Source organism: Aricia agestis, chromosome 6, assembly GCF_905147365.1.
Source record: "Aricia agestis chromosome 6, ilAriAges1.1, whole genome shotgun sequence".
Taxonomy (NCBI): Eukaryota; Metazoa; Arthropoda; class Insecta; order Lepidoptera; family Lycaenidae; genus Aricia; species Aricia agestis.
The window spans coordinates 11,567,827-11,592,913 of NC_056411.1; the positions used below are offsets into that span (position 1 = coordinate 11,567,827).

The 25,087-nt window shown below is 36.0% G+C and overlaps 1 protein-coding gene across 1 annotated transcript; it reads left to right on the plus strand.

Annotated features, from left to right (window-relative positions):
- Positions 1-757: 757 nt before the first annotated feature.
- On the plus strand, positions 758-18,446 carry LOC121727951 (fatty acid-binding protein, muscle-like). Its single transcript, XM_042116033.1, has 4 exons — positions 758-1,216; positions 10,906-11,075; positions 13,247-13,357; positions 18,296-18,446. Exons 1-4 carry the CDS (start codon positions 1,045-1,047, stop codon positions 18,353-18,355), a joined length of 513 nt encoding a protein of 170 aa, XP_041971967.1. The 5' UTR covers positions 758-1,044; the 3' UTR covers positions 18,356-18,446.
- Positions 18,447-25,087: the final 6,641 nt, after the last annotated feature.

Genomic DNA, 25,087 nt, shown 5'->3' on the forward strand with positions numbered 1-25,087 from the left:
AGTTCACTGTGAAAGTAGCAGCGCTGAAAGACGAAAAATTTTTTTCACTTTTGTATGGGCAAGGACCCGAGCGTCACGAGTTTCCCCATACAAAAGTGAAAAAAATTTTTGGTCTTTCAGCGCTGCTACTTTCACAGTAAACTCTCTATAAGGAACACATACACACCCTAAACTATTATCACTTATTTTTGTTACACCTTGTATAATTCTTAATAATTTAATGAAATGGAATCATAGATTATTACTTATTTATAATGGAATATGTATAATGTAATGAGATAATATTTAAATTTATTACTTTTTATAATAATCAATGTCATAAAATTTTAAATTATTTTTTATTCTACAAATATATACTAGTAATCTGTGTTTTTTATTACACTATTCCTTTTTAATACTTTTTAATTACATTAAGTATTAGAACTAGAAGAATATACTCATTTTCATCCTAGTATGCACAATCATGCCATTTGCCAAGAACATGCTTCGTTGTGCTTTCCAGAATAATATTATGAAAGTCAGTATTTTGATTTTCTAATAAAATTTGTCAAATATTTATCGAGAAATCTAAGTTATCGATCTATAATTCGAGTGAGTAATAAATGCTATCTGGTGCCATTTCCTTGTAAGTATAATCCTCTTTAAAAAATATAGTGTAAAAAAAACAGTCACGTTTTGAATCACCGAATGACATAATTTTGAGAATTCGTGACTGATCGGGAATTTTCTCTTTAAAATTATTTTTGCGTACGGTACCTGTAGACATATCAAGTTTATTTAGATGATTCAGGATTTAAATTATTGTATTATATAAAATACTCGGGTCGCGTTTGCTACATTCTTCTGAAGCGGCTGGACAAATTATTTTGATAACCTTTTTTGTGCTTATCGGGTAGGCCCGAGAATCAGTCACATGTATTTTTCTTTGCCGGGTCAAATATCAGGATTATAAAATCAGCTGTATTCTAGTTCTACTACCAACATTAGCAACAGTGTAATGGCCAGCTCATGGCCAGCTATTATGCCATTGCAATAGTGTAGTGGATGGCAGTGGATACTGTGTCAGTAGACAGTACAGTGGTCTGCCTTGAACCGAAGCTACGCGCTCCGTTACGCACGTACATTTACGACCACAAACCAATAATGGATGAGTTTCTCGGCAAAAAATATAAATTGAAAAGTTCCGAAAACTTCGAGGAGTATTTGAAATTTATTGGTAAGTTTTTTTTTATTTAATTACCTGGAGTTTTTGGGGATTTGAAGCTGTGAAACTTACGATAATATTCAATGAAATTGAGTGAAATCTGAATTAATTGCTGAGCATTATAATCTAGGTAATTCATGCAGTATCTTACAGTTATAATAATTATTATATCTATTAGTTTTCTCTACATTTAGCAAGGCAATATAGAGGCAGTTTATCAAAGATGTCGAAGATAATATCTTTGAAACCAGAATAGATAATATTATGATAATACAAGAATCTTATAAGATAAATTATTAGAACGTTTTCGTCGTCTGTAATGCCCCTTGTTCCGTAAACAATATCCATCAAAGGAATTTTTTGCTCAGTCACAACTCACAATGGTGTAAGTTGTAGAGTACAATAATGTTATCTCTTTATATGGAGTAATTATAAAGTACTTAGCTATTATATACAGTGGAAACTTAGTGGAAACATTGTTAGCAGATGGACGTAGAGTTATTAATATTGTTTTAAAGACGTGTAGAATGTTCGTGTAATTATTTTAAAATAATTTATAGAGAAGTACTTGCCCAAATATTTTATAGAGCGCAAAATTATTCAAAATATATAGTTTACTTTCATTCATCATAAGTTATTACGTTCGTATCTCTTAAAAAGTAAAAAATCGGCCAAGTGCGAGTCGAACTCGCGCACGAAGGGTTCCGTAGCAATACAGAGCACAAAATAGGCTAAAAATTGTGGTTTTGGTATGGGAGCCCCCTTAAATTTTTATTTTATTATTAATAATAATAATTAAATTACACATAATATATAACAAAAGAATGTGTGAAAAATTCTAGTGCCTACCTCTTACCACTATGTAGAGCGAAAAAGGCCGAAAAAATCACGTTTGTTGTATGGGAGCCCCCCTAAATCTTAATATTATTTTGTTTTAGTATTTGTTGTTATAGAGGCAACAGATATATACACTATCTGTAAAAATTTCAGAAGTCTAGCTATAGCGGTTCTTGAGATACAGCCTGGAGACAGACAGACGGACCGACAATGCCGTCTTAGTAAATCTCTTTACGGAACCCTAAAAACCTTGAGTATTATTTATGAGGTTTTCTTATTTCACATATTGTAATATAAGCCATTGGAATAAGTTTTATTGGTTTCGCGCCATATTAATTAGCACCTACCGATACCTTGTAAGTACTATTATCTATTCTGTGCCTATACGAACTCCCATGATCATGTTCGATATTATTCTATAATGAATGTATCTGAGAGACCAATTTCTTATTTCGAATTTGGACCAAAAACTTATTTATGGCCGGCTTGCATTCAATCCAGCGCTGGATTGGATCACTGGATTGAAATAATGTAAACCGACCAAGGAAATCTTCTTTCTAACTTTGAACCTATGAAAAAAAATCGTTTCGAAAATGTTTATGATTATAAAAAAGCCTTAGCTAATATTTTATACGTGGGACGTCCCACGTATAATTTTATACGTGGGAGAGCCATGCTTCGGCACGAATGGGCCGGCTCGACCAAAGAAATACCACGTTCTCACAGAAAACCGGCGTGAAATAGCGCTTGCGCTGTGTTTCGCCGAGTGAGTGAGTTTACCGGAGGCCCAATCCCCTACCCTATTCCCTTCCCTACCCTCCCCTATTACCCTATTCCCTCTTATAAGGCCGGCAATGCACATGCAGCTCTTCTGATGCTGCGAGTGTCCATGGGCGACGGAAGTTGCTTTCCATCAGGCGACCCGTTTGCTCGTTTGCCCCCTTATTTAATAATAAAAATGCCTTTGATGGTATCAACATTCTGACTACAACCAGACAAAATATCCGGCAGTGGAAGACGAAATTCCTACGGTTGTCCAGAAGAAACAAAGATAAAAAATTGAGGTTAATTCTTTATCGAAAGTCAGGTAGACCTTCAGAACTAGATATTAAATTAACAGATATATAGTCCGTCAAGAAAGTGAAGAAATTAAAAAGTGGCAACATCATAGTGTAATCTTTTTTTTCTTAGATTGATTTGAAAGGGATGACACTACGATGTTGCCACTTTTAATTTCTTCACGTTCTTGACAGACTATACTTTAGTATATCTGTTAATTTAGTATCCGCGACGCGAAACTCCATAGTTGCTGGTCGTTCCCTCTACATGTAACAAAACTAAGTGATAATACTTAGGGTGTATATGGGCTCCCTATATAGAGTTCACAGTGAAAGTAGCAGCGCTGAAAGAGTAACTTTTCATGACCCGGGGGCGCTTGCCCATAAAAATCACAAAAAAAAGCTTTTTCATCGCTGCAGCGCTGCTACTTTCAAAGTGAACTCTAGTATATACACACTCTAAAATATTATCACTTATAACGTGGTAGAGCCATGCTTCGGCATGAATGGGCAGGCTCGACAGGAGAAATACCACGGGCTCACAGAAACCCGGCGTGAAACAGCGCTTGCGCTGTGTTTCGCCGAGTGAGTGAGTTTACCGGAGGCCCAATCCCCTACCCTATTCCCTTCCCTATCCTTCCCTATTGCCTTCCTTACCCTCACCTATTCCCTCTTAAAAGGCAACGCACCTGTAGCTCTTCTGATGTTGCGAGTGTCCATGGGCGACGGAAGTCGCTTTCCATCAGGTAACCCGTTTGCTCGTTTGCCCCCTTATTTCATAAAAAAAAAACTTAGTGTTAAAACACTTTGTAAACAGGTAAAGTTTCAGTCTTTATAAAATGTACGAAACTCTGGCAGTTGCTGCTTCTTGGGTTATAAAGATTGTAGAGTCCAGACGTCATTCGCGAGATTCGCACACATAGACTTTTCAAGCGAGGTCTCTGCTTTTTATTATACCTACTTATCTACAAACAAGTCTGCGAATATTAGAAAAGGCTAGATCTTGCCCGCTACTTTTTTTTTATGAAAGAAGGGGGCAAACGAGCAAACGGGTCACCTGATGGAAAGCAACTTCCGTCGCCCATGGACATTCGCAGCAGCAGAAGAGCTGCAGGTGCGTTGCCGGCATTTTAAGAGGGAATAGGGTAATAGGGGAGGGTAGGGATGGGAAGGGAAGGGAATTGGGCCTCCGGTAAACTCACTCACTCGGCGAAACACAGCGCAAGCGCTGTTTCACGCCGGTTTTCTGTGAGAACGTGGTATTTCTCTGGTCTTCCGGCCGAGCCGGCCCATTCGTGCCGAAGCATGGCTCTCCCACGTATAAGTACGCTGCTGTGCATTTGTCGGAGATAAATACTCTCATCTTCGCCCTGGGCTCAAATGCTCATGACAAATTACATCAATGTGTACTAGCATCGTAAGCCACACTTGCACACAAAATCAGTGACGACATTCACGACCTTTCCTTATAATATTCTGAAAAAAAAAAATACTTAAGAGGAGTCCACACCGCCGTTTTTCCATACAAACGTTGTCCCCTGTTTCCTCCCTGGATAATGCCGGTAGAGTTAGGATTTTTTTCCTGAATATCTATGGCCACAATTAGCATGTCTCTATGTTTTCGTTTTTTTCATAATTTTATAATTAAAAAAGATAAGAACATCCAAAAACCCAAAAAAAAATGGCCAGATTTTCCTCTGTGTTCAAACACCCAGAAAACAAAACTGGCTAAAATATATAAAAAAAAAAAAAAACATAGGAATACAGCTCAAGCCTTGCTTTAATTTTTCATGAAAAAAGTACTTAAATCGGTTAAGTTTTGGAGAAGGAATCAGCGGACAACGAATCGAAGATTTTCTGTTCTTTTATTAGAACTTTTGTCGTGTTGTCTCTACCGCGCTCTGCGGTGGGAGACTTGAGATTGGTGAGACAGCATGAATACATTTTCAAATACCTATTTTCAATTTCTCTCGCACCTGGTGTATCCTCTTAAAGCTCTACCAAGTAACAAAGTGTTCAAACTTTAACTGTCGTTGCTCTCGATTACTGCGCCTTCGCCTTGATTCATCATGACTCTACATTATATTTCGTTTATTTCATTACCGTACCGGTTGTTTTTTACCGATTTTTATAGCCGTATTTTTTGGCTTGACCAAAGTCCCAAAATAAAGACTTCCGCCGCCTCCTAATAGGAACTTTAGAACTTCTTAAACTTCTTTATTAACCAGCTGTATCGTAAATTTAATACTTGGGTGAATTTCAACAAATGACCATTTTTTTATCATATCGGTGAACTTTTTTATTTATACATATTTTATATACTTTTCAGGTTGTATGTATTCTTTAGGATACAAAATGTTCCCAAATTTAATATCATTAACGTATAATTTAAGACTAAGGAGAAAATTCAGTTTGAATTCTGGTTTCCACCGATATGATAAACCGGCACCGATTTATATTTCTGTGCACCGATATGATAAGCTTAACCACCGAAATGACATACTATTCCAGCGATATGATAATATTATCTTTATAATATTATATTTATGTATTTATTTTGATCAAGAATAGAGTACTTAAAATAAAATAAAAATATTTTTAAAATGTTTTACAATATTTGAGTGGATTTCAACAACTTGCATTTTTTATGCAATTTTGGTGGACATTTTTGTTTCCACCAAAATTGGAGATTAGGTGTTCACGGGTAACTGGTACAACAACCACCACCTAGACGAGTTAGCTTATGACAGAATGAAGTGAATGGCGTATTTTTATGCTTCAAGAATCAATGGTATTTTGTAAAAATAATGTTTTACACACCCTCTTACCCACCAAAATTGGAATTTGCGAGAAAAATAATAATTAAAAGAAACTACGTGCACTAAAGTTACATCACATTAACTTAACTATAAACAGACCAAATCTCTACCGATATTTAAAATAACAACATGATATTATTGCCACAAGTAGGATAATTTAAGTACACCAAAATTGCATAAAATCGGGGGTTTTGTGATAAAACGGTTTTCTTTCATTTCTGGCTGGAAACTGGTACGACCAAGCCCACAGCCACCTCCTAAACGGCTTAGCGTGTGGCTGAATGAAGCAAATGGCGTATTTTTTTTTGCTTAAGGGATCAATGGTATTTTTTAGAAACAACGTTTTGTATATCCCACCAAAATTTAAAAATTCTCCGCGACAGACCTAAACTGTGTCATAAAAACTCAACTACAGAAGTTAGCACAATAAAATTTATATAATATTATAACTATATAAAATGACTACATAAAAATAAAAATCTAATCCAGTATCAAGTTTTCTGTTAATCGGTCTAGATATTGAGTAAAATAGTTCGGCGACAAGCCACCAAAATTGGAAATCGCCTATTTATGTTTATTTTCTTGGAAAATAATAATTATTTTAAAAAAATAAACATAGGCCCAAATTACTTTTAAAATCAAAAATGAAAACGATATATATATATATATATATATATATATATATATATATATATATATATAGTTTTCAGCATTGCCGCGCAAAAAAGCGGTTTGGGAAATCCAGTTATTTGATTTTGGTATATAGAATAAAAAAATAATAAAATTTATCATCGTTGTCTTTATTAAAATGAACTAGATGTGAAAATAAAAATAAAGTAAAAACTTTAAATGACCCATACATCGTTACATCCATTCGTTTTTACTATCATGCGCATTTGTAATTTCTTTGTATACTTAACGAAATGCCACTAGATCAACCGATATGATAAAACAATCCACCGATGTGACAAAACTGTGCGTTGGTCATGATTCCAAACACCGAGATTAGATTTAAGACACCGATTCGTTTTTTCTTATAATTTCGGTGTAAATTATCATATCGGTGGTTAAAATGACCACCGATTACACCGATATGAGAACAGCGACGTGAGAAAAAACGCACTTTTTAGGAAATTATAAAAAATGTATTATATCTAAGATAAATTTAGCTGTACCATAAATGAAGCTTAATCACTTAATACATTCATTAGAACCAACCAACAATTTTAAAACTATTAATTACATTTAAAAAATTAAATCACCGATATTATAAAATAATTGCCCGAGAGCATTTTAATGGCATACTTATACTCGTATTGTTGGCACGAATATGCAGCGGTTCGATGCAAATCTGTCTTGACTGCGTGGAAGCACACACTAAGGAGTAAATTATTATTATTTTTAACAAAAAAATTAAAACCGACTTCCAAGGTAAAAACAATAAAAAAAATGTTTATTTCAGACTGGAGTCCATAAGTTGTTAGTAAATACAATAATAACATCCTTATAATATGCACTAAAAAGTATTAAATAATGTTTCCTATCTAATAGTGCCTTTTTCCGAATTCGGCTAAAACTCTACTATTTCTGTACTCAATCTTCATAATTTTGAAGTCGGTACCAGATAGCTGAATCTTCAGTCTGCCAGAATATTTGGACTTCAAAATGATGAAGATTGAGTACAGAAATAGTAGAGTTTTAGCCGAATTCGGAAAAAGGCACTATTAGATAGGAAACATTATTTAATACTTTTTAGTTCATATTATAAGGATGTTATTATTGTATTTACTAACAACTTATGGACTCCAGTCTGAAATAAACATTTTTTTTTATTGTTTTTACCTTGGAAGTCGGTTTTAATTTTTTTGTTAAAAATAATAATTTCACTCTTTTTAGTTACTTAGTAAACCATCGCGTCATATCGCGTACTATACCACAGAACTCTACGGCCGCCCGTGGCCGCTCGTGGCCGCTGGCGGCCGCTGGCGGCCGCGATTTCTCAAGCGATACCTACTATGTATTAGAATAATGAAAATAAAGTTTAAAATCATAATATGACACTGAAAGTGCTCGCCTCGCCGCTGCCATTCCGGTGTGACGCGGCTCTTAATCTATGTGTCATAGCAAATCCAACCTTAACTCCAAAGCGTTAACGCAGTACCTACGCACACATTGCATCTGAGAATTTAAAAATTTATTTATTATTATTTTATAATGACGTACGTGCGTTAACGCTTTAGAGTTAAGGTTGGATTTGCTATGTTCGGTTTTGATACTTCGCTTCTGCGCTAATAAAAATTGACCCGTAATCTTTGAACATAAAAAAAACGAACATAACACCTCCCTATTTCGAATGTCGGTTAAAATTGTAGCCTATGTGTTATTCTGATGTTTAAGCTATAATCTATATTATTGTATTGTTTTATTAAAATCCGTTCAGTAGTTTTTGCGTGAAAGAGTAACAAACATCCATACATACATACATCCATACATACATCCAAACTAATCGCTGCCGAACTTTACGCTCGACTCGGCTTAACGAAAGTTCGGCTCGCGACGGAATTTCGGCATAGTATGTCGTACATCGCGTTCCGTCCGTATTTTGTATGCGTTTTAAACGCGGCGGAATTTACGCCGGCGGAATTCAGCCTAGTGTGTTTAGACACTAACAGATTAAAATTGTATAAACATTAAACTTACATTAGGAATTCAATCTGTATATGTATGGTAATAAGGTGCAAAATCGTGTAAATATAAATAAAATACAATTACGAAGTATTTTTTTTACTCATAAATGCGATTATGTTTCTTATTCCTATTACGATGTAGATTGTTTTTCAGTTTCCTTTCAGTTTATACTAGTGCAATTAGTGTATTATCGAAGCAGCTTACTTCTCAGAAGGAATGTTAAATGTGTGCCTTACGCTCTGGAGTTAAGATTGAATTTGTTATGTTCAATTTTGGTGACATTGGTGATGGTGACCCTGACGTGGTAATGATGATGATGATGATGAATGTAATTTGCATAGTAGCATATGCATTCAGTTCTTAAAACAACGCCGAAACCACCAAACTTGTATCTATTAGGAATCTGGAGTTCTCTTAGTATCTTCGGAACCATAGTATACCTTGGTGCCAAATCTTACGTTTTGGTAGCATATGCTTAGGATACTTCTCATAAAACCAAAATCACCATATGTTTCCTTATAAACTTTGAGGAGTTCCCTCGATTACTCCTGGATCCCATCATCAGGTCACCATTTTTATGAACATGGTACCAAATTGGAGTGAAACCTAATACAACAAAACAAAAATTTTGAAAATCGGTTCACAAACGGCGGAGTAATTGTTGAACATACAAAAAAAAATAAAAAAAAAAATAAAAAAAAAATACTCCACAGCCGAACATAATATCTCCTCCTTTTTGGAAGTCGGTTAAAAATTGGGGTGGTGAGACTGTCCGACTCGTCGATGAAAAGTAATGCTCAAATTTCTTTTATCCAGCGATATGGGGAAAATTCTCAGTACAAGTACATTTGTGCCTCTAAGTAACTATAATCGTTAATTATATAATAAAATATGGTATATAATAATAGATTAACTAATGTTCTACGAAATAATATAAGTTATGCCCTTAAATTATTCATATTTTCTAGTATGTAAGCGTTTTTGTTTGTAAAAAAATAGAGGCACAGCACGGATTTGATAAAAATAGATCTTTAAGTTATTTATTTCTACCTTTGTAATAGTCCTAGCCATATTATATTTTTGCCACAATCCTATAGCTACCCATTGAATAGTAAAACAAATAACTCACCTGACTCTAAAAATCAAACATCGTCCTTCTCTCTTCACACTCACGCCCGTCTTTCATATGCCAGGTGAAAAAGGACGGCGCGGAATTATCGCCGAGTTAGTTTTACTTGAATAAAAGACGAACTACTTATAATGATTATGAAAAAAGTGTTTTGAGCAAATTTAGGTTTTATCAATACCTTTTTAGATATTAAAAAATATTAAAGAAAAGACAGCAAACTTCGAAGATCCAAGCAGAAATGTGTCTAAAACAAGGTTTTTTGTAAAAAAGAAACTATCGAGCATTTTTTGAGTAATCGTGTTTTCGTCTTGAGCATTTAATCTTTATGAACTGAAGTTACTTGTGTCAAAAAATCAGTTTTCTAGACCTTACAGATTTTGAGATCTAGGTTAAAGTATGTAGTCAAGTTAGGGTCATATGGGCTCTTAATAATATTATTGAACATACTAGACGTTGCCCGCAATTTTCTTACGCCGACATTTATTTAGGTATTGCCATACCTGGATGTAGCGGCAGTGTTTTCTTTAGACAGAGAGACAGACAGACAGATTGAAAACACTTTTGCACATTATCAGGGCGAGCGAAGCAAGTCCTAGTAGGTAGGTATATTATCCCACAAGCATTTTGTGGTACATTTTACGGAAAAACTATCACGCCTGTTGATTTGTGCTTTAACATGGTAATTTTTGTTATCGTTGGTCACTGGTCAGTCAAGGTTTGGTTACTATTAAAATGTAAACAAAATATCTGCCTTAAATTATTACCAGCAGAAAAAACGATGCGAGCTCTCACAAAGCTCGGTTTTAGCAGGTTTTAGCTAGTTTTTTAAGAGTTACGTGGTAGAGCCATGCTTCGGCACGAATGGGCCGGATTGACCGGGAAATACCACGGGCTCACAGAAAACCGGCGTGAAACAGCGCTTGCGCTGTGTTTCGCCGAGTGAGTGAGTTTACCGGAGGCCCAATCCCCTACCCTATCCCTTCTCTACCCTTCCCTATTCCCTTCCTTACCCACCCTATTCCCTCTTGAAAGGCCGGCAACGCACCTGCAGCTCTTCTGATGGTGCGAGTGTCCATGGGCGATGGATGTTGCTTTCCATCAGGTGACCCGTTTGCTCGTTCGCCCCTTATTTCATAAAAAAAGAGTATAATATCGATTGAACACTTTCAGGTGTCGGTCTGGTGTCCCGCAAGTTGGCGACGACCGTGTCACCGGTGTGTGTCCTGACAAAGAACGACGACGGCTCCTACAATCTGGCCATGACCACCACAGTACGGAACATGATCCTGACCTTCACGCTCGGCGAGGAGTTCTCTGAGGAGAGACCGGATGGAACTAAAGTAAGCTTATATTATGTACTCCGATTATGTTATTTTCAATCCATGACTGATGCACCTTTGATAAGGTTTCGATGCAATCTCGCCTCTGAAGGCTTAGCATGGCGACAGTAAAATTTCAAAAGAATAAAAACACTGTCAGTTTTTGCGGACAAGCTGACAGACTTCCTTTCCCTAATTTTTTAAGATTTTTTTTTTAAATATTCTCTGAACGTCGTCCGGTACTACTGGTCCCTACCACCGGTTCGGGAACTATCCGGGCGAGAAGAACCGGTGTAAGAAACTCGCAAGTCGCACCGTGCACGGGGCCATCTTTTACTAAAAATGAAAAATTATAAACCTTTTTATGGTAGGTATGCTAAGCCTGCTGGTGTAATAAAGGGCATTCCTGTAAAAATACTATATAGATGTTGTTAGACTGGATCGAAACTGCAATAGTCTGTAGATATAAAATAAGCAAAGCAGGCTAAGCAGGTAAAGTTAAGATGGCTTAAACCATTATAGTATTGGATCCGACCGTAAAATCCTGCAGGCATCGTTTTTTTCGATCAAATATATTTTAAAATAATCTTTAGAACGTATAGAATGGATTAGTGTTGGGTTGCCTTGTCAAAAGTAGCAGCAAGTACCTCTAATTAAGTTGAATGTTCATGAGATAAATGCATAATTTGCATGTATATTTTTTTTCAGTAAATTTTACATCATTTGAAAGAAAATGACGTGAGAAAATAAGGTATAAATGGTTGCCAGCCCTAAGTCGGCCGCAACCTAGGGTTGCCAGCCCGTAAACAGACGTAGTTCTTCATCAAAATTGAAGCATCGATTTTTTTAATAATTTTGATATCAAATTAAAGTTTTATGCATTTTGTACATGAATATCCATGGTTAATAATAATAATAATAATATCTATGGACGCTTCACACCACGTCAGTCTGGCCCCGTGCTAAGTACCTAAAGGACTTGTGTTACAGGTACCAGACAACGGAAATATATTTAATACTTTTATACTATACATATATTTAAGATTTTTATTATATCATACACATATTTAATACACATCCAGACCCGGGAACTTTGAAAACTCTTTGTTCCGTCGGCGGGATTCGAACCCGCGACCTCCGGCTTGAGCTACCGACGCGCTCACCACTGAGCCACAGAGGTCGTCATTTGCACGATAGCCGCAAACTGGGGTTGCCATCACTTTTGTATATGACAAATGTTCAGGCCTACAATTATTATTCCTGGCATTATTTGAGGACGTCGAGAACTCGCAAGATTGCTATTTTTATTTAACAGGCGTTTTTATTTTTATGTGTTCCTTCTTAATTCTCTTACTTTTCTATTGAATACACGCAAGTTTGTATTACGGGCTTTCATTTTGCTCAATTAGAGGTACTTGCGGCTACTTTTAACAAGGCAACAAAACATTAATCCATTCTATACGTTTTAAAGATTATTTTAAAATATATTTGATCGAAAAAAACGATTCATGCAGAATTTTACGGTCGGATCTTAGAATACTTAACTTAATTGAAGGCATTAATCAATAATTTCCTGTCATTTAAAATTACAAGGCATGCAAGTAAGTCAAGTACGGTACGTATCATAAACCTATACGACAGTATATATTAAGTCTATGGTACATATAATGTAGCAATTATGCCATTAGAACCTAACTAGTCTGTAAATGATATTATTATGATTAATGACTTGTGATTTTGTTATGCATATTTAACATTTTTAAAGGCTATAGTCGAGACTTGAGTGACGGCAAATTTAGTCCCTTGACTTAAGTATAGTTTTCACAGAGCCAGATGCCAGTACTGGCTGCCAATAAGACTGGCAGCCAGTATTGGCTTGGTATATGCCGCGTGTGAACAGTTTGGCCTGGCTTGAAAAACTGTTCACACGCGGCATATACCAAGCCAATACTGGCTGCCAGTCTTATTGGCAGCTAGTACTGGCTCTGTGAAAACTATACTACCGTTACCACTTCGTCTCTTTCACTTAACTATGCACTATGCGCGAATATTGTATAACTATTCCCACAGGTAGCTGAAGCAAAAACAATATTGTAATGTAGAAACAGAATTGAAATGCCAAATTTCACCAAGCAAAGGCTTCAATGGCTCATGATTTATCTTCTATTAAAGTACATTGTGGTTAATTTCAGGTGCAGTCATTGATGATTTGGAAAGGGACGGAACTAATACAAACGCAGACGAAGAAAAGCGGCAGAAAATCTACGCACATTAGAAAATTTTCACCTACGACATTAACCGTTGTAAGTAAACCATTTGTAATTCTTACTACTAGCTTGTTTAACTGCATAATTACCACAAAGATTTTATTATACAGATCTACAAATATTTTGGCGTGTCTGGGTAAATCGATATCACTCAAAATGATACCAACTGTAAAATAAATCGGCCAAGTGCGAGTCGGACCGTGCACGAACGGTTCGATACCATTTAAGGGCAAAGATATGGGAGCCCAGACGTGCCCCCTTAAGTATTTTTTTATTTATTTTGCTTTAAGTATTTGTTGTTATAGCGGCAACCAAAATACATACCTAATATTATGTGAAAAATTCGAAACTCTAGCTATCGCCGTTCGTGAGATACATCCAGTAGTGCTAGCACGGCGAAAAGTAGAAATGCGAAAGTATAGTCGAATTGTGGACATAAACTTAAGGTGCCGTTCCGATCTTTACCGCGGCTAATCGCGACCGACAAAAATTCAATTAAAATGCCACTTTATGACAGACTATAGTATATACGAGGGCTGCTATTTATGTATCCGGAACTGGCCACTTACAAGAACAATATTTAAAAAGTAATTACAACATTTGAAAATAGAACTCTTTGGTTGAAGAATACATTTTGTTTCATGTGACTGTCAATTATTTTTCCATTGTGGCGTCATTTTGAAAATTGCGTGTCTTCATTTGCCATGGATTTAACGCGTGAACATTTTCGTGCAATGATTTACTACGATTTTCGGCGTGGGCTAAATCAACAACAGTGCTTTATTCAACTCACCGCAACTTTTGGAGATGAAGCACCATCAAAAACCACTGCTTATCACTGGTACAGTGAGTTTAATCGTGGGCGGTCTATGCTCACGGATGAAAATAAAGAAGGTCGCCCAAAAACAGCTGTTGTCCCACAAAATATAGATGCTGTGCGGGAACTAATAATGCGTGATCGTCATGTTACATATCGCGAGATAGAGGCGTCCTTAGGCATAAGTATGACGAGCATACATAAGATATTACACGAACATTTGGCTGTAAAAAAAATATGTTCGCGTTGGATTCCGCACAACTTGACAATCGATCAAAAACGGGCTCGTGTCGATTGGTGCAAAAAAATGATAAAAAAATACAACCGTGGTACGTCAAAAGCCGTTTATAATATCTACACAGGTGATGAATTTTGGATCTATGCATATGGCCCCGAAACTAAACAACAGTCAACGGTGTGGGTGTTCCAAGATGAGCCGAAACCAACAAAAGTTACTCGTGCAAAAAGTACTTTGAAGCAAATGGTCGCCTGTTTTTTTTGGAATTAATGGACATGTGGCTACAGTGCCATTAGAGAATCGTAAAACGGTTAATTCTGAATGGTATACGACCATTTGTTTACCAGAAGTCTTTGAAGAAATAAGAAAGGACAACCGACAACGCAGAATCATATTACATCACGACAATGCTAGCTGTCACACCTCAGCTGAAACAACTCAGTTTTTGGAGGGTCAAAAGATCGAATTGACTGGTCATCCGCCGTACAGCCCTGATTTGGCACCTAACGATTTCTTTTCATTTCCATACGCGAAGAACAAATTACGTGGTCAACGTTTTTCGAGCCGCGAAGAGACTGTTGATGCGTTCAAAATGCACGTTTTGGAGATACCTCAATCAGAATGGAAAAAGTGCTATGAAAATTGGTTCCAGCGTATGCAAAAAAGTGTCGATCATCGCGGCGAATATTTTGAAAAGCAATAAAACCATATTAAATGATATATGTTTGTTTCTTTTTTTAATTCCGGATACATAAATAGCAGCCCTCGTAATATGTCATAAAGTAAGATATTATTTGAATTTTTAGGACTGTATTCTGTCATAAAGTGGCATTTGAATTGAATTTTTCGGAACGAAAAAAGATCGGAAAGGCACTTTAAGTTTATCTCCACAGTTTGTGACTATAGTCTGTCATAAAGTGACATTATAATTTAATTTTTCGAAACGAAAAAGTTTGGAACGACACCTTAAGTTTATCTCCACCATAATATTATCTCCATTCTCCACAGTTTGTCTATACTTTCGCATTTCCACTGGTTACCGTGCTAGGGCTACTGGAGACAGACAAGCGGACAGACATCGAAATCTTAGTAGTAGTTTATCTCCACCATAATATTATCTCCATTCTCCACAGTTTGTCTATACTTTCGCATTTCCACTGGTTACCGTGCTAGGGCTACTGGAGACAGACAAGCGGACAGACATCGAAATCTTAGTAGTAGTTTTTACCCTTTGGGCATGGAACCCTTAACGGTCTTATTGATAAAAATGGCCTACACCCATCATAATCCGACCTTACACTCGGAGTTGTTAATCTAGGAGTAAGGCCGACTTAGCTCTGGTAATAAATTCTTATTTATAAACGTGGAGTAAGCTTGGAGTAACAATACATTCCTTACATCGGGATTAAAGAGTGCATTATGGCAACCCTTCGAATTTAAAAGTAAATAGTGTCACTGAGGGAATAAACTAACGTCAGAAATGACATTTATGACACTGACAGTCAACATACTTTGCCAGTTATTATTTCGAAATTCAAAATATGTGCGGGTTTTGTGGTGCATGCCGTGCATGTGGTGCTAAGGTGTTTACTGTTTTGTTCTTTGGTTTTGTTAGTACTGTTGTTTTGTGCAAGTTTGCAACGTTACTTCTTTGAAGTTTTGTACTTCGAATCTGTGTTGAAAACAAATAAAATAATATATAAATTATCGAATACAATGAGCAAATAAACAACGTATTTGTCCCAGTAATTGGGATAAACTTTTTTTTGTTCGCTCATTGTATTTAATAATTTATAATAGTAATAAATATTATTATATTTATTTGATAATTTATAATTAAATATTATTATAATAATTTGATAATTTATAATTAAATATTCCATATTTATATATTTATATTCCATTGATCATATTTTAAATACGACAATATTTATTATTATAAATTATGAAATACAATGAGCGAATAAACAAAACGAATTTGTTCCAGTAATTGGGATGAAGATGAAAAAGTAAGTTTTTACGAACATTCGCGTTAGACATCTGGTACCTATAAAATGTTGGGTCGTGTTATTTTTTGTTCCAATGTTTTTTTTTCAAATGTCAAAATACACCTTTGTTCTATACTTAATCTCTCCTTAAACTAGGTAGTGTGAAGGACTAACTTTTATTCCGAGAGTAGATTCGGATTAGTTTACTCCTTCCTTACTCCATGTTTATTAATACTGAATTTTATTACTCTTACCTTAAGCCTAGGAGTAAAGTTATTCTTGCTCTAGTCTGTGTTTATTAATAAGGCTGTAAGGGCATAAACTGCGTTAAGCGGGCACCCGCGACGGGCGCACGTCGCTTGAGCACGCGCGTGAACACGCAGCGGTCCCCGTCGCGGGACCCGTCGCGGAGACCCGACTTACGCAGTGTCTCCAGTTTAATTTTAACATTGTGCATGTACAGTCGTATCGATGGAGAACTTAATATATTATTACTTAGCAAAACGACGACTAGCAAAAAAAAAGACAACCAGTGAGCTCTTTCGTTGAATCTAGGTTGCTATGCGGGGAATTTGTTGTAAAGTTTAGTCAATGGAGAATGTTACCTAATTTTGATTATTAGCAGTCCACATTCTCTGTCAAAAATAAAGAATATTATATAGTGAAAGAATTACTTGGATACGTTAATTAGTTTCCGATTTATAAGCAAAATAAGTTGTAACGTTGTAACTGTACGACGCAGGCGCCCGGTTACGCTGTGACGTCATAACTCATATCACAACTGCGCCGCGCGGGCCCCATACAATAAACGTGATTTTTTGGCTTTTTTTGCTCTATCTCAATAATGGCAACAGGTAGGCACTTGAAATTTTCACCAAGACCTTAATTATATGTGTACTTAATTAATTAATAATAATATTATAATAAAATAAAAAACTAAGGGGGGCTCCCATACAAAAATCACAATTTTTGGCATATTTTTGCTATGTAGCGATACTGAACACTTCGTGCGCGAGTCCGACTCGCACTTGGCCGATTATTTATTTGCATTTTTTTAACCGACTTCCATAAAGGAGGAGGAGGTTATATGTTCGTCTGTTTATATATTCGTCTGTTTATATATTTTTTTGTATGTTCAACGATCACTTCGCCGATTGTGGACCGATTTTCAAGATTTTTTCGCTTTTGTATCGGGTTTAACGCGAATTTGGTACTATGTTCATAAAAAAGGTGACTTCATGATGGGATCCATAAGTAATTGAGGGAATTCCTCGCTATCTTTACTAAAACCGCATATTTATCTGGCTGATATTGTGATTTCGATTCATAATCTGAAGTAAGTATTTCAAAAGGAAACTTATAGTGATTTTGGATAAATAATGAAGTATTCCAAGTAAATCTTACCAAAAAGTAAGATTTTGCACCAAGATTTATTATACCATAGTCCGAAGGCGGTGAACAGAACTCCAACCTCCTTGAAGATACATGTTTGGGGGTTTCGGTGTTGTTTTAAGAACTGAAAGCATAATATGTTACTAAGCGCGTGCCGCCCGTAGGCGTAACACATAGCGTCATTAACTGAACTAGCCCGCGCGTGCTCCTTTCGGCGCGCCCCGCGCCTGCCCCCGCAACGGGAACCGTCGCGCGGGGAGACGGGCTCCGTTGCGCGGGCGCTGGGCCCGCCTGCCCGCGACGGTTTGCCGCGCGGCTTCCCGCGACGGGTCACTTTTGTATGAAACCGCGCGGGTGCCCGCTTAACGCAGTTTATGCCCTAATAAATGCTACGCTACTTTTGAAGTGTTCGGAATAATGTATTTAATGTTACTACCAATTTTCAGGACTGTGCGAATTTTTCCCAGGTCGAATGTTTGTTTTTCCTGGAGTACAAGGTCGCTGAAATCAGAATAATTAGCATTATGTTTTTTTTTCAGACTACAACAGCTGATGGCTGGAATGGGACCTGCGTAAGAGTTTATGAACTGATAGATTAATTTAAAAAAGAAATTAAGGTCTGATTTAATAGTGCCTCTTAGTTAAAGGAAGTTGGTAACAAGGACAAACGTTGCCTGACTTCTGCTTACAACAATAATTATTATTATAGTTAATTTTATAATGATCTAGTAATTAAGTTCTGTAATAAAAAACTAAAAATAGTAGAGACAAGGTTTTATTTCTTTTCCTTCTTAGACGTTATCCGAGCGAGTGACCTTAAATTTATCGTCGTGTAGACTTTAGCCTTTCACATCACATTTTTTCTAAATAAAAAAAATAAAAAAAGAATAAATAATATATTTTTGTCTTGTAGCTAGCTAAAGATACAGTGCGATTATCTAAGAAATAATAACATATTATTTACTCAGACATTAATTAATGTGTGTAAAAATATGTTACAACTAATAGCAAAAAGATGTGTAGCGCTAGCGCCTTTGTAACAATCTAATATTATATAGAAAATATTACGCAAAGGTCGGGAGTCGGGACAGAGGGCGCTATTATGCAGTATGCACATCATCATAATATTAATACGCTAACGAAAAACTTTTTAACCCTTTTTACGAAAAATGGGGAAACGTAGGTGCATGAAATTTTGCACAGTTATAGTTTATATGGTGAAGGAGTGCATCGAATTAATATTATTTTGAAATTATGCTTTTATCATAAATTTTTTTAACAAATAAAACATTACACACACTACAACACACACACATGAGAAATTACAGATTTTTGAGTGACAAGCCCGAATACGAATTATACTCTTTTATTTATGGTTGCAGTCTTTTGACAACAAGTTGACAAATTGAAAATGGATTATAGTTTTTAGGGTTCCGTAGCCAAATGGCAAAAAACGGAACCCTTATAGATTCGTCATGTCAGTCTGTCTGTCTGTCTGTCTGTCCGTCCGTATGTCACAGCCACTTTCCTCCGAAACCATAAGAGCTATACTATTGAAAATTGGTAAGTAGATGTAGTCTGTAAACCGCATTAAGATTTTGATACAAAAATGAAAAAAATATTAAAAATTTTAGGAGTCCCCATAGGTACAACTGAAACAAAAAAAAAATTTTCATCTAACCTATACGTGTGGGGTATCTATGGATAGGTCTTCAAAAATCATATTGAGGTTTCTCATGTCATTTTTTTCTAACTTGAATAGTTTGCGAAAGAGACTCTTCCAAAGTGCTAAAATGTGTGTCTCCCCCCTCTAACTTCTAAAGTAGGGTTCATGATAAGTCTAAAAATAATATATGATGTACATCACTATAAAAACTACCAACGAAAATTGGTTTGAACGATATCTAGCAAGTAGTTTTTTTTATACGTCATATAGGTATGGTAAACCTTAAACCAATAAAAAAAATTTTTTTTTCATCTAACCAATGCGTTCTATGGATAGGTCTTTAAAAATCATATTAAAGTTTCATCTATAATGTTTTTGTAACCTGAATAGTTTGCGAGAGAGACTCTTCCAAAGTGGAAAAATTTGTGTCGCCCCCCCTCTAACTTCTAAAGTAGGGGCATGATAAGTCTAAAAATAATATATGATGTACATTACTATAAAAACTACCAACGAAAATTGGTTTGAACGAGATCTAGCAAGTAGTTTTTTTTTTTATACGTCATAAATGGTAAACCTTAAATTAATTTTCATTAAATCAACTGAAATATAAAAATAAATCAAAAACCTTTTAATTTCATTAAAATAAACCTTATTACTGCTGCGGAACCCTTCATGGGCGAGTCCGACTCGCACTTGGCCGATTATTGAATCTAAGATACTATTAGACAATGCTTACACGGCCAGTCTGAGATCAGCTAAGTCACAGAGAGACAAGAATTGAAAAAAAATTATAAAGTCAATATTTTTTACAAAATATAGGTAGTACCTAGTCCTAATGTCGTTGAAACTAAGGTCGAATTTCGACCATTAGGCGATCTCTAGTAGTTATAGTTACAGTAAATAGCATACATCGACACCGGAAATATCACGAGCGCTTACAGACGAACGGCACGTGTCGGTGGCACGAGTCGGCGGCAGTCAACAGCAACCGACGGCACGTGTCGGCGGCAGTCGACGGCAATCGGCGGCACGTGTCGGCGGCAGCCGTCGACAGTTTATCACGCTTGCAGTTGTGACGCACGGTAAGCGTCCACAGGTCGGTATCGTACGAAACGGACGTCTCGCATCAAACGGATATTTTTTTGACTATATAAACAATCACTAAACATACAAAAACACTTACTTTTTCCTTTTGCATTTTCAGGAACCAATATTCATGAGTCATGAGCGTATATATAGGTATTATATCTATACAATGACGCTTATGAGTTATGCTTATGACTCATGAATATTGGTTCCTGAAAATGCAAAAGGAAAAATTAAGTGTTTTTGTATGTTTAGTGATTGTTTAAAACATTTCATAAAAGTAATTTAAACTAAAATTGTTAGGTACGCCTGAAAATAATAAAATAGCAATTTTTTTTACTTAAGCCACTTTTTGCGGTAATGACACATATAAGTAAGTACATTTCTTTTACCTTTAAAATATATAAAAAACTGCGATATCTTACTTTTGTGCCGGAGCTTGGGCTTTTTTGGGTGTTCGTCTTTGTTTTCGGAATGTTTGAAGTTCAAAGTTCAAACTTTGAACACAGCGGAAACTCTGGCCATTTTTTTGGGTTTTTGAACGTTCATATCTTTTTTAAAAAATTAATTTTGAATAATCGGCCAAGTGCGAGTCGAACTCGCGCACGTAGGGTTATGTACCGTTATAGAGGAAAAATAGGCCAAAAATTGTGTTTTTATATGGGAGTCCCCCTTTATTTTAATTACACATATAATAAAGGACTTTGTGAAAAATTCAAGTACCTACCTGTTGCCGGACGGACGGACGGACAGACAGACGGACAGACATCGAAGTCTTAGTAATAGGGTCTCGTTTTCACCCTTTGGGTACGGAACCCTAAAAAAGAAAACATAGGGACATGCCAATTATAGTGGCCATAGATATTCAGGAAAAAAAATATAACTCTACCGGCATTTATGTGGTCGCTGACCGGCATTATCCAGGGAGGAAACAGGGGACAACGTTTGTATGGAAATACGGCTCTAGTATACCCTCGTAAGAACAACTACCTAAATACTAAAAACAAAACAAATTCAATATTTAAGTTCAATTCTCATACAACAAAATATGTAGGTGCTTTTTGCCATTTTTTTGCTCGATATCAATGTTGGCAACAGGTAAAGGCCACTGGAATGTTCACAAAATATATTAGTAAGTTTTATGTATATGTCGCAGCCGACTGGTTTAAATAGCCGTTCAATCAAACAGCTAGCCCTTTGACTGAACAACGCCATTCAATCTCACGTCTAGCTTTTAGATTGAATATTTTAGTCGCTCAAAACGTTCAACACTACAGCTGATTCAAAAGCCGCCGTCTAATTGAAGTAGTTCAGCGCGCACCGCTGCGGCGCTAGGTGCGTTTTATTTACAATATGGCGTCAACTAGCAGGTGTTTTTTGGTGTTTGTGGTCGTTTTTCGGAAAGAAAGTAGTTAATAAAAGTTACAATTGTTATTAAAGAGACAAAAATTATGGAGGTACATAAGAGTGAATCAAAATTTCAACAAATATTCGAGAAGAAATAACGGGATTATGAAATACATCACCAAGGTATTTATTGCAATTCCATAAATAATAAATCAGCTATAATTATTGTATGTGCTAAATATGTTCAAAATTAGTTAGAATACAGCTTTTTCAGCACGGCACAGCCCCCCGCAAAAACAAAAACAAACACAATCCAGAAAGTCCAAAAGTTGGTTAGGTTAGGTTAGAACTTAGACCATAACACAGAGGGAGCCCAGCGAGCGCAGCGAGCGTGCTGCGGCAGCAGCCGGCGACCGTCATCAAATAAAAGGGGGGCTCGGGGGGCGCAGCCCGCCAAAACAAAAACAAACAAAATCCAGAAAGTCCAAAAGTAGGTTAGGTTAGAACTGTGACTGTCTGTCACAAAACTGCACGCCTCAGAATTCTTTATTTTTACTTATTGCATTAAACTTTTGGTCACCCCTTGAACTTAATCCGAGAATAATCTTTCAATAAAATACAAAAAGTTTTCCTATTCTCCCAAATTACATATTAAACTAATGGTTAATTTGCCATTAAACCAGTTGGCTAAGCGTCGTCTAGCTGTAGTGTTGAACGTTGTAGTCAACAAGTCGACCAAACGACGTAAAGTCGTGTGATTGAATGGCGTTGTTCAGTCAAAGGGCTAGAAAAATTTGATTGAACGGCTATTTAAACCAGTCGGCTGCGACTTTTTATACTTTAGTAATTCACAATAAAATTAAATAAATATAATTAAGGTGGCTCCGACACAAAAACACAAGTTTTGGCTATTTTTGCTCTATAATGGTACGGAACCCTTCGTACGCGAGTCCAACTCGCACTTGGCCGATTTTTTGTATTTGCTCTGCTTGGTTATCCAAGTTTTAAAGACAATAAGACCGTATAACCCCTTTACCCCTCCCAGAAATTTTAATCTAAAGTCAATATTATCTAATTTATTTTCCTTGGAATTATCCACTTACAATTTTATAGACGCTTAATGATAACAATTTATTAATATCTTTGCGATCGATAAATTGACATTGATATTCGAAATATGACCTACAAAGCGATTGCATATCAAAGTACGTTTTTTAGAAACCTGTAGCCTTAGCAGAAATACGAAAGTATGGACAAACTGTGGACATAAACTAAAGGTGCCGTTCCGATCTTTACCGCGGCCAATCGCGACCGACAAAAATTCAATTAAAATGCCACTTTATGACAGACTATAGTATATGTCATAGAGTAGGATATTATTTGAATTTTTAGAACTATAGTCTGTCATAAAGTGGCATTTTAATTGAATTTTTGGGAACGAAAAAAGATCGGAACGCTACCTTAAGTTCATCTCCACAGTTTGTCCATACTTTCGCATTTCTACTGGTGGCCGTGCTACAGGTTTGAGAATTTTGAAAAAAAAAACAAAAAAAAAACTTTTTTATTTTTTGTATGGGGAAATTCGTAACGCGCGCTCGGGCGCTTGCCCATACGAAACACAATATATTAAACCATACGGTATACTTATTAAATCAAAATTATAAATTAATATTAAATTAAAATTATAATTAAATTTATAATTAAAATAATAAATTATTTAAAAAAGATAGAAGGGACAATTGGGATTGTCATTTTTTTTAATTGTGCCCATTACAAAAACATTTCGAGGAATAAGGTCAGTGATCGTTATTCTGTAATCTATTTAAATAAAAATGGATTCAATTGTGTTAGGTTACTAACACAATTGAAAGTTCGAGTTTTAGCGTTAGCTAAAACTCGAAAACGGCTGAACGGATTGAGCTAATTTTAGTCTTAAAATATTCGTAGAAGTCCAGGGAAGGTTTTAAAGTGGCACGAAGTTCACCGGGACAGCTAGTTACAAATAAGATTGAAAGGAAAGTTTACTAGACAAATATAAATAAACACGAGGAGGAGACGTAGGGTTTGGACACAATAGAGCGTAGCCTCCTCCCGCACCCTCGAAAAAAATCATTTTATAGAAGGTCTTAGAATTAAGATAGAGTAAGTGCATAGAGGTTCACAGATACTATATCGAATAAAAAAAATAATTTTATCACGGAAATTTAAGTGTAGAAGTAATTATAGTCCGTCAAGAAAGTAATGACAGGCGGGAAAATTTTCTAAACGTAATCACGCATAAAAGGTGTATTTTTTTCTTTGTATTTTCACAGAGAACGCTTATTACATTTTTAATATTGTCACCTTGCACATTTTTATTTCGAATACCTAAATAAAGTTTTCATATTTTTTATTTCATTTAAAAAAATTCTCGCCTGTCATGACTTTCTTGACATACTATAGGCTAGTTACTTTTCATCCCGCCCTCGTAATATTGATGGTGTAATAGACCGAATCGTAGTATCACTGATCACAGTACACTTGTGAATCGCGTGATACTAGAATCATGATAATATTGATGCGTCATGCGTGTAATACGGCAGGTAATAGACGGCCCCAAAATCCCAAATTACATAATAAAAAATAAAAAAAAGACGGATTGCACTCCGGGAGTGCCGGCAGAAGTGAAAACTTGATTATTAACGTTGTGCATTATTTTTTTAACCCAAAAAATCAATTTTAAAAATCGATTTTTTTAATTAATCGAAACCCTTACAATCGATTAAATTTTTAACCCATTTTTTATGAAAATCAATTTTTAAAAAATCGTTTTTTTTAATTAATCGAAACCCTTACAATCGATTAAAAAATATTGACAATCGAAAAAAAACAATCGATTGTTCGATTAATCGATTTCGATGTTACAACACTACTCTCCAACCGTCTTACGGTTTTTCGATCAGCACGAGAATCTGACGCGAGTTTTACAGCTTTTACCCAGGTTGGATCGTATCCAACGAAGGGCCGCTCGAATTGTTGACTGCCATAGTGTTTCAAACAGCTTGGACCCCTTGGAATTACGCCGAGATGTAGCTTCACTCTGCATCCTCTATCGGTTGTATCACGGGGAGTGCTCTGAGGAATTGTTCGGAATCATACCACCTGCAACTTTTCGCTATCGTCCCACGCGAAAAACATACCATCCTCATCACCTTGATGAGTGACAGTCTTCCACTTCCTGCCGCGCACTGTA

What these genes read in the sequence shown, in the direction of transcription:
- LOC121727951 (XM_042116033.1), top strand. Translation starts at nt 1,045, where the DNA reads ATGGCAGTGGATACTGTGTCAGTAGACAGTACAGTGGTCTGCCTTGAA. An exon ending in AGAGACCGGATGGAACTAAA is followed by an intron (nt 11,076 to 13,246) that starts GTAAGCTTATAT and finishes GGTTAATTTCAG; the next exon opens with GTGCAGTCATTGATGATTTG. An exon ending in CACCTACGACATTAACCGTT is followed by an intron (nt 13,358 to 18,295) that starts GTAAGTAAACCA and finishes TTTTTTTTTCAG; the next exon opens with ACTACAACAGCTGATGGCTG.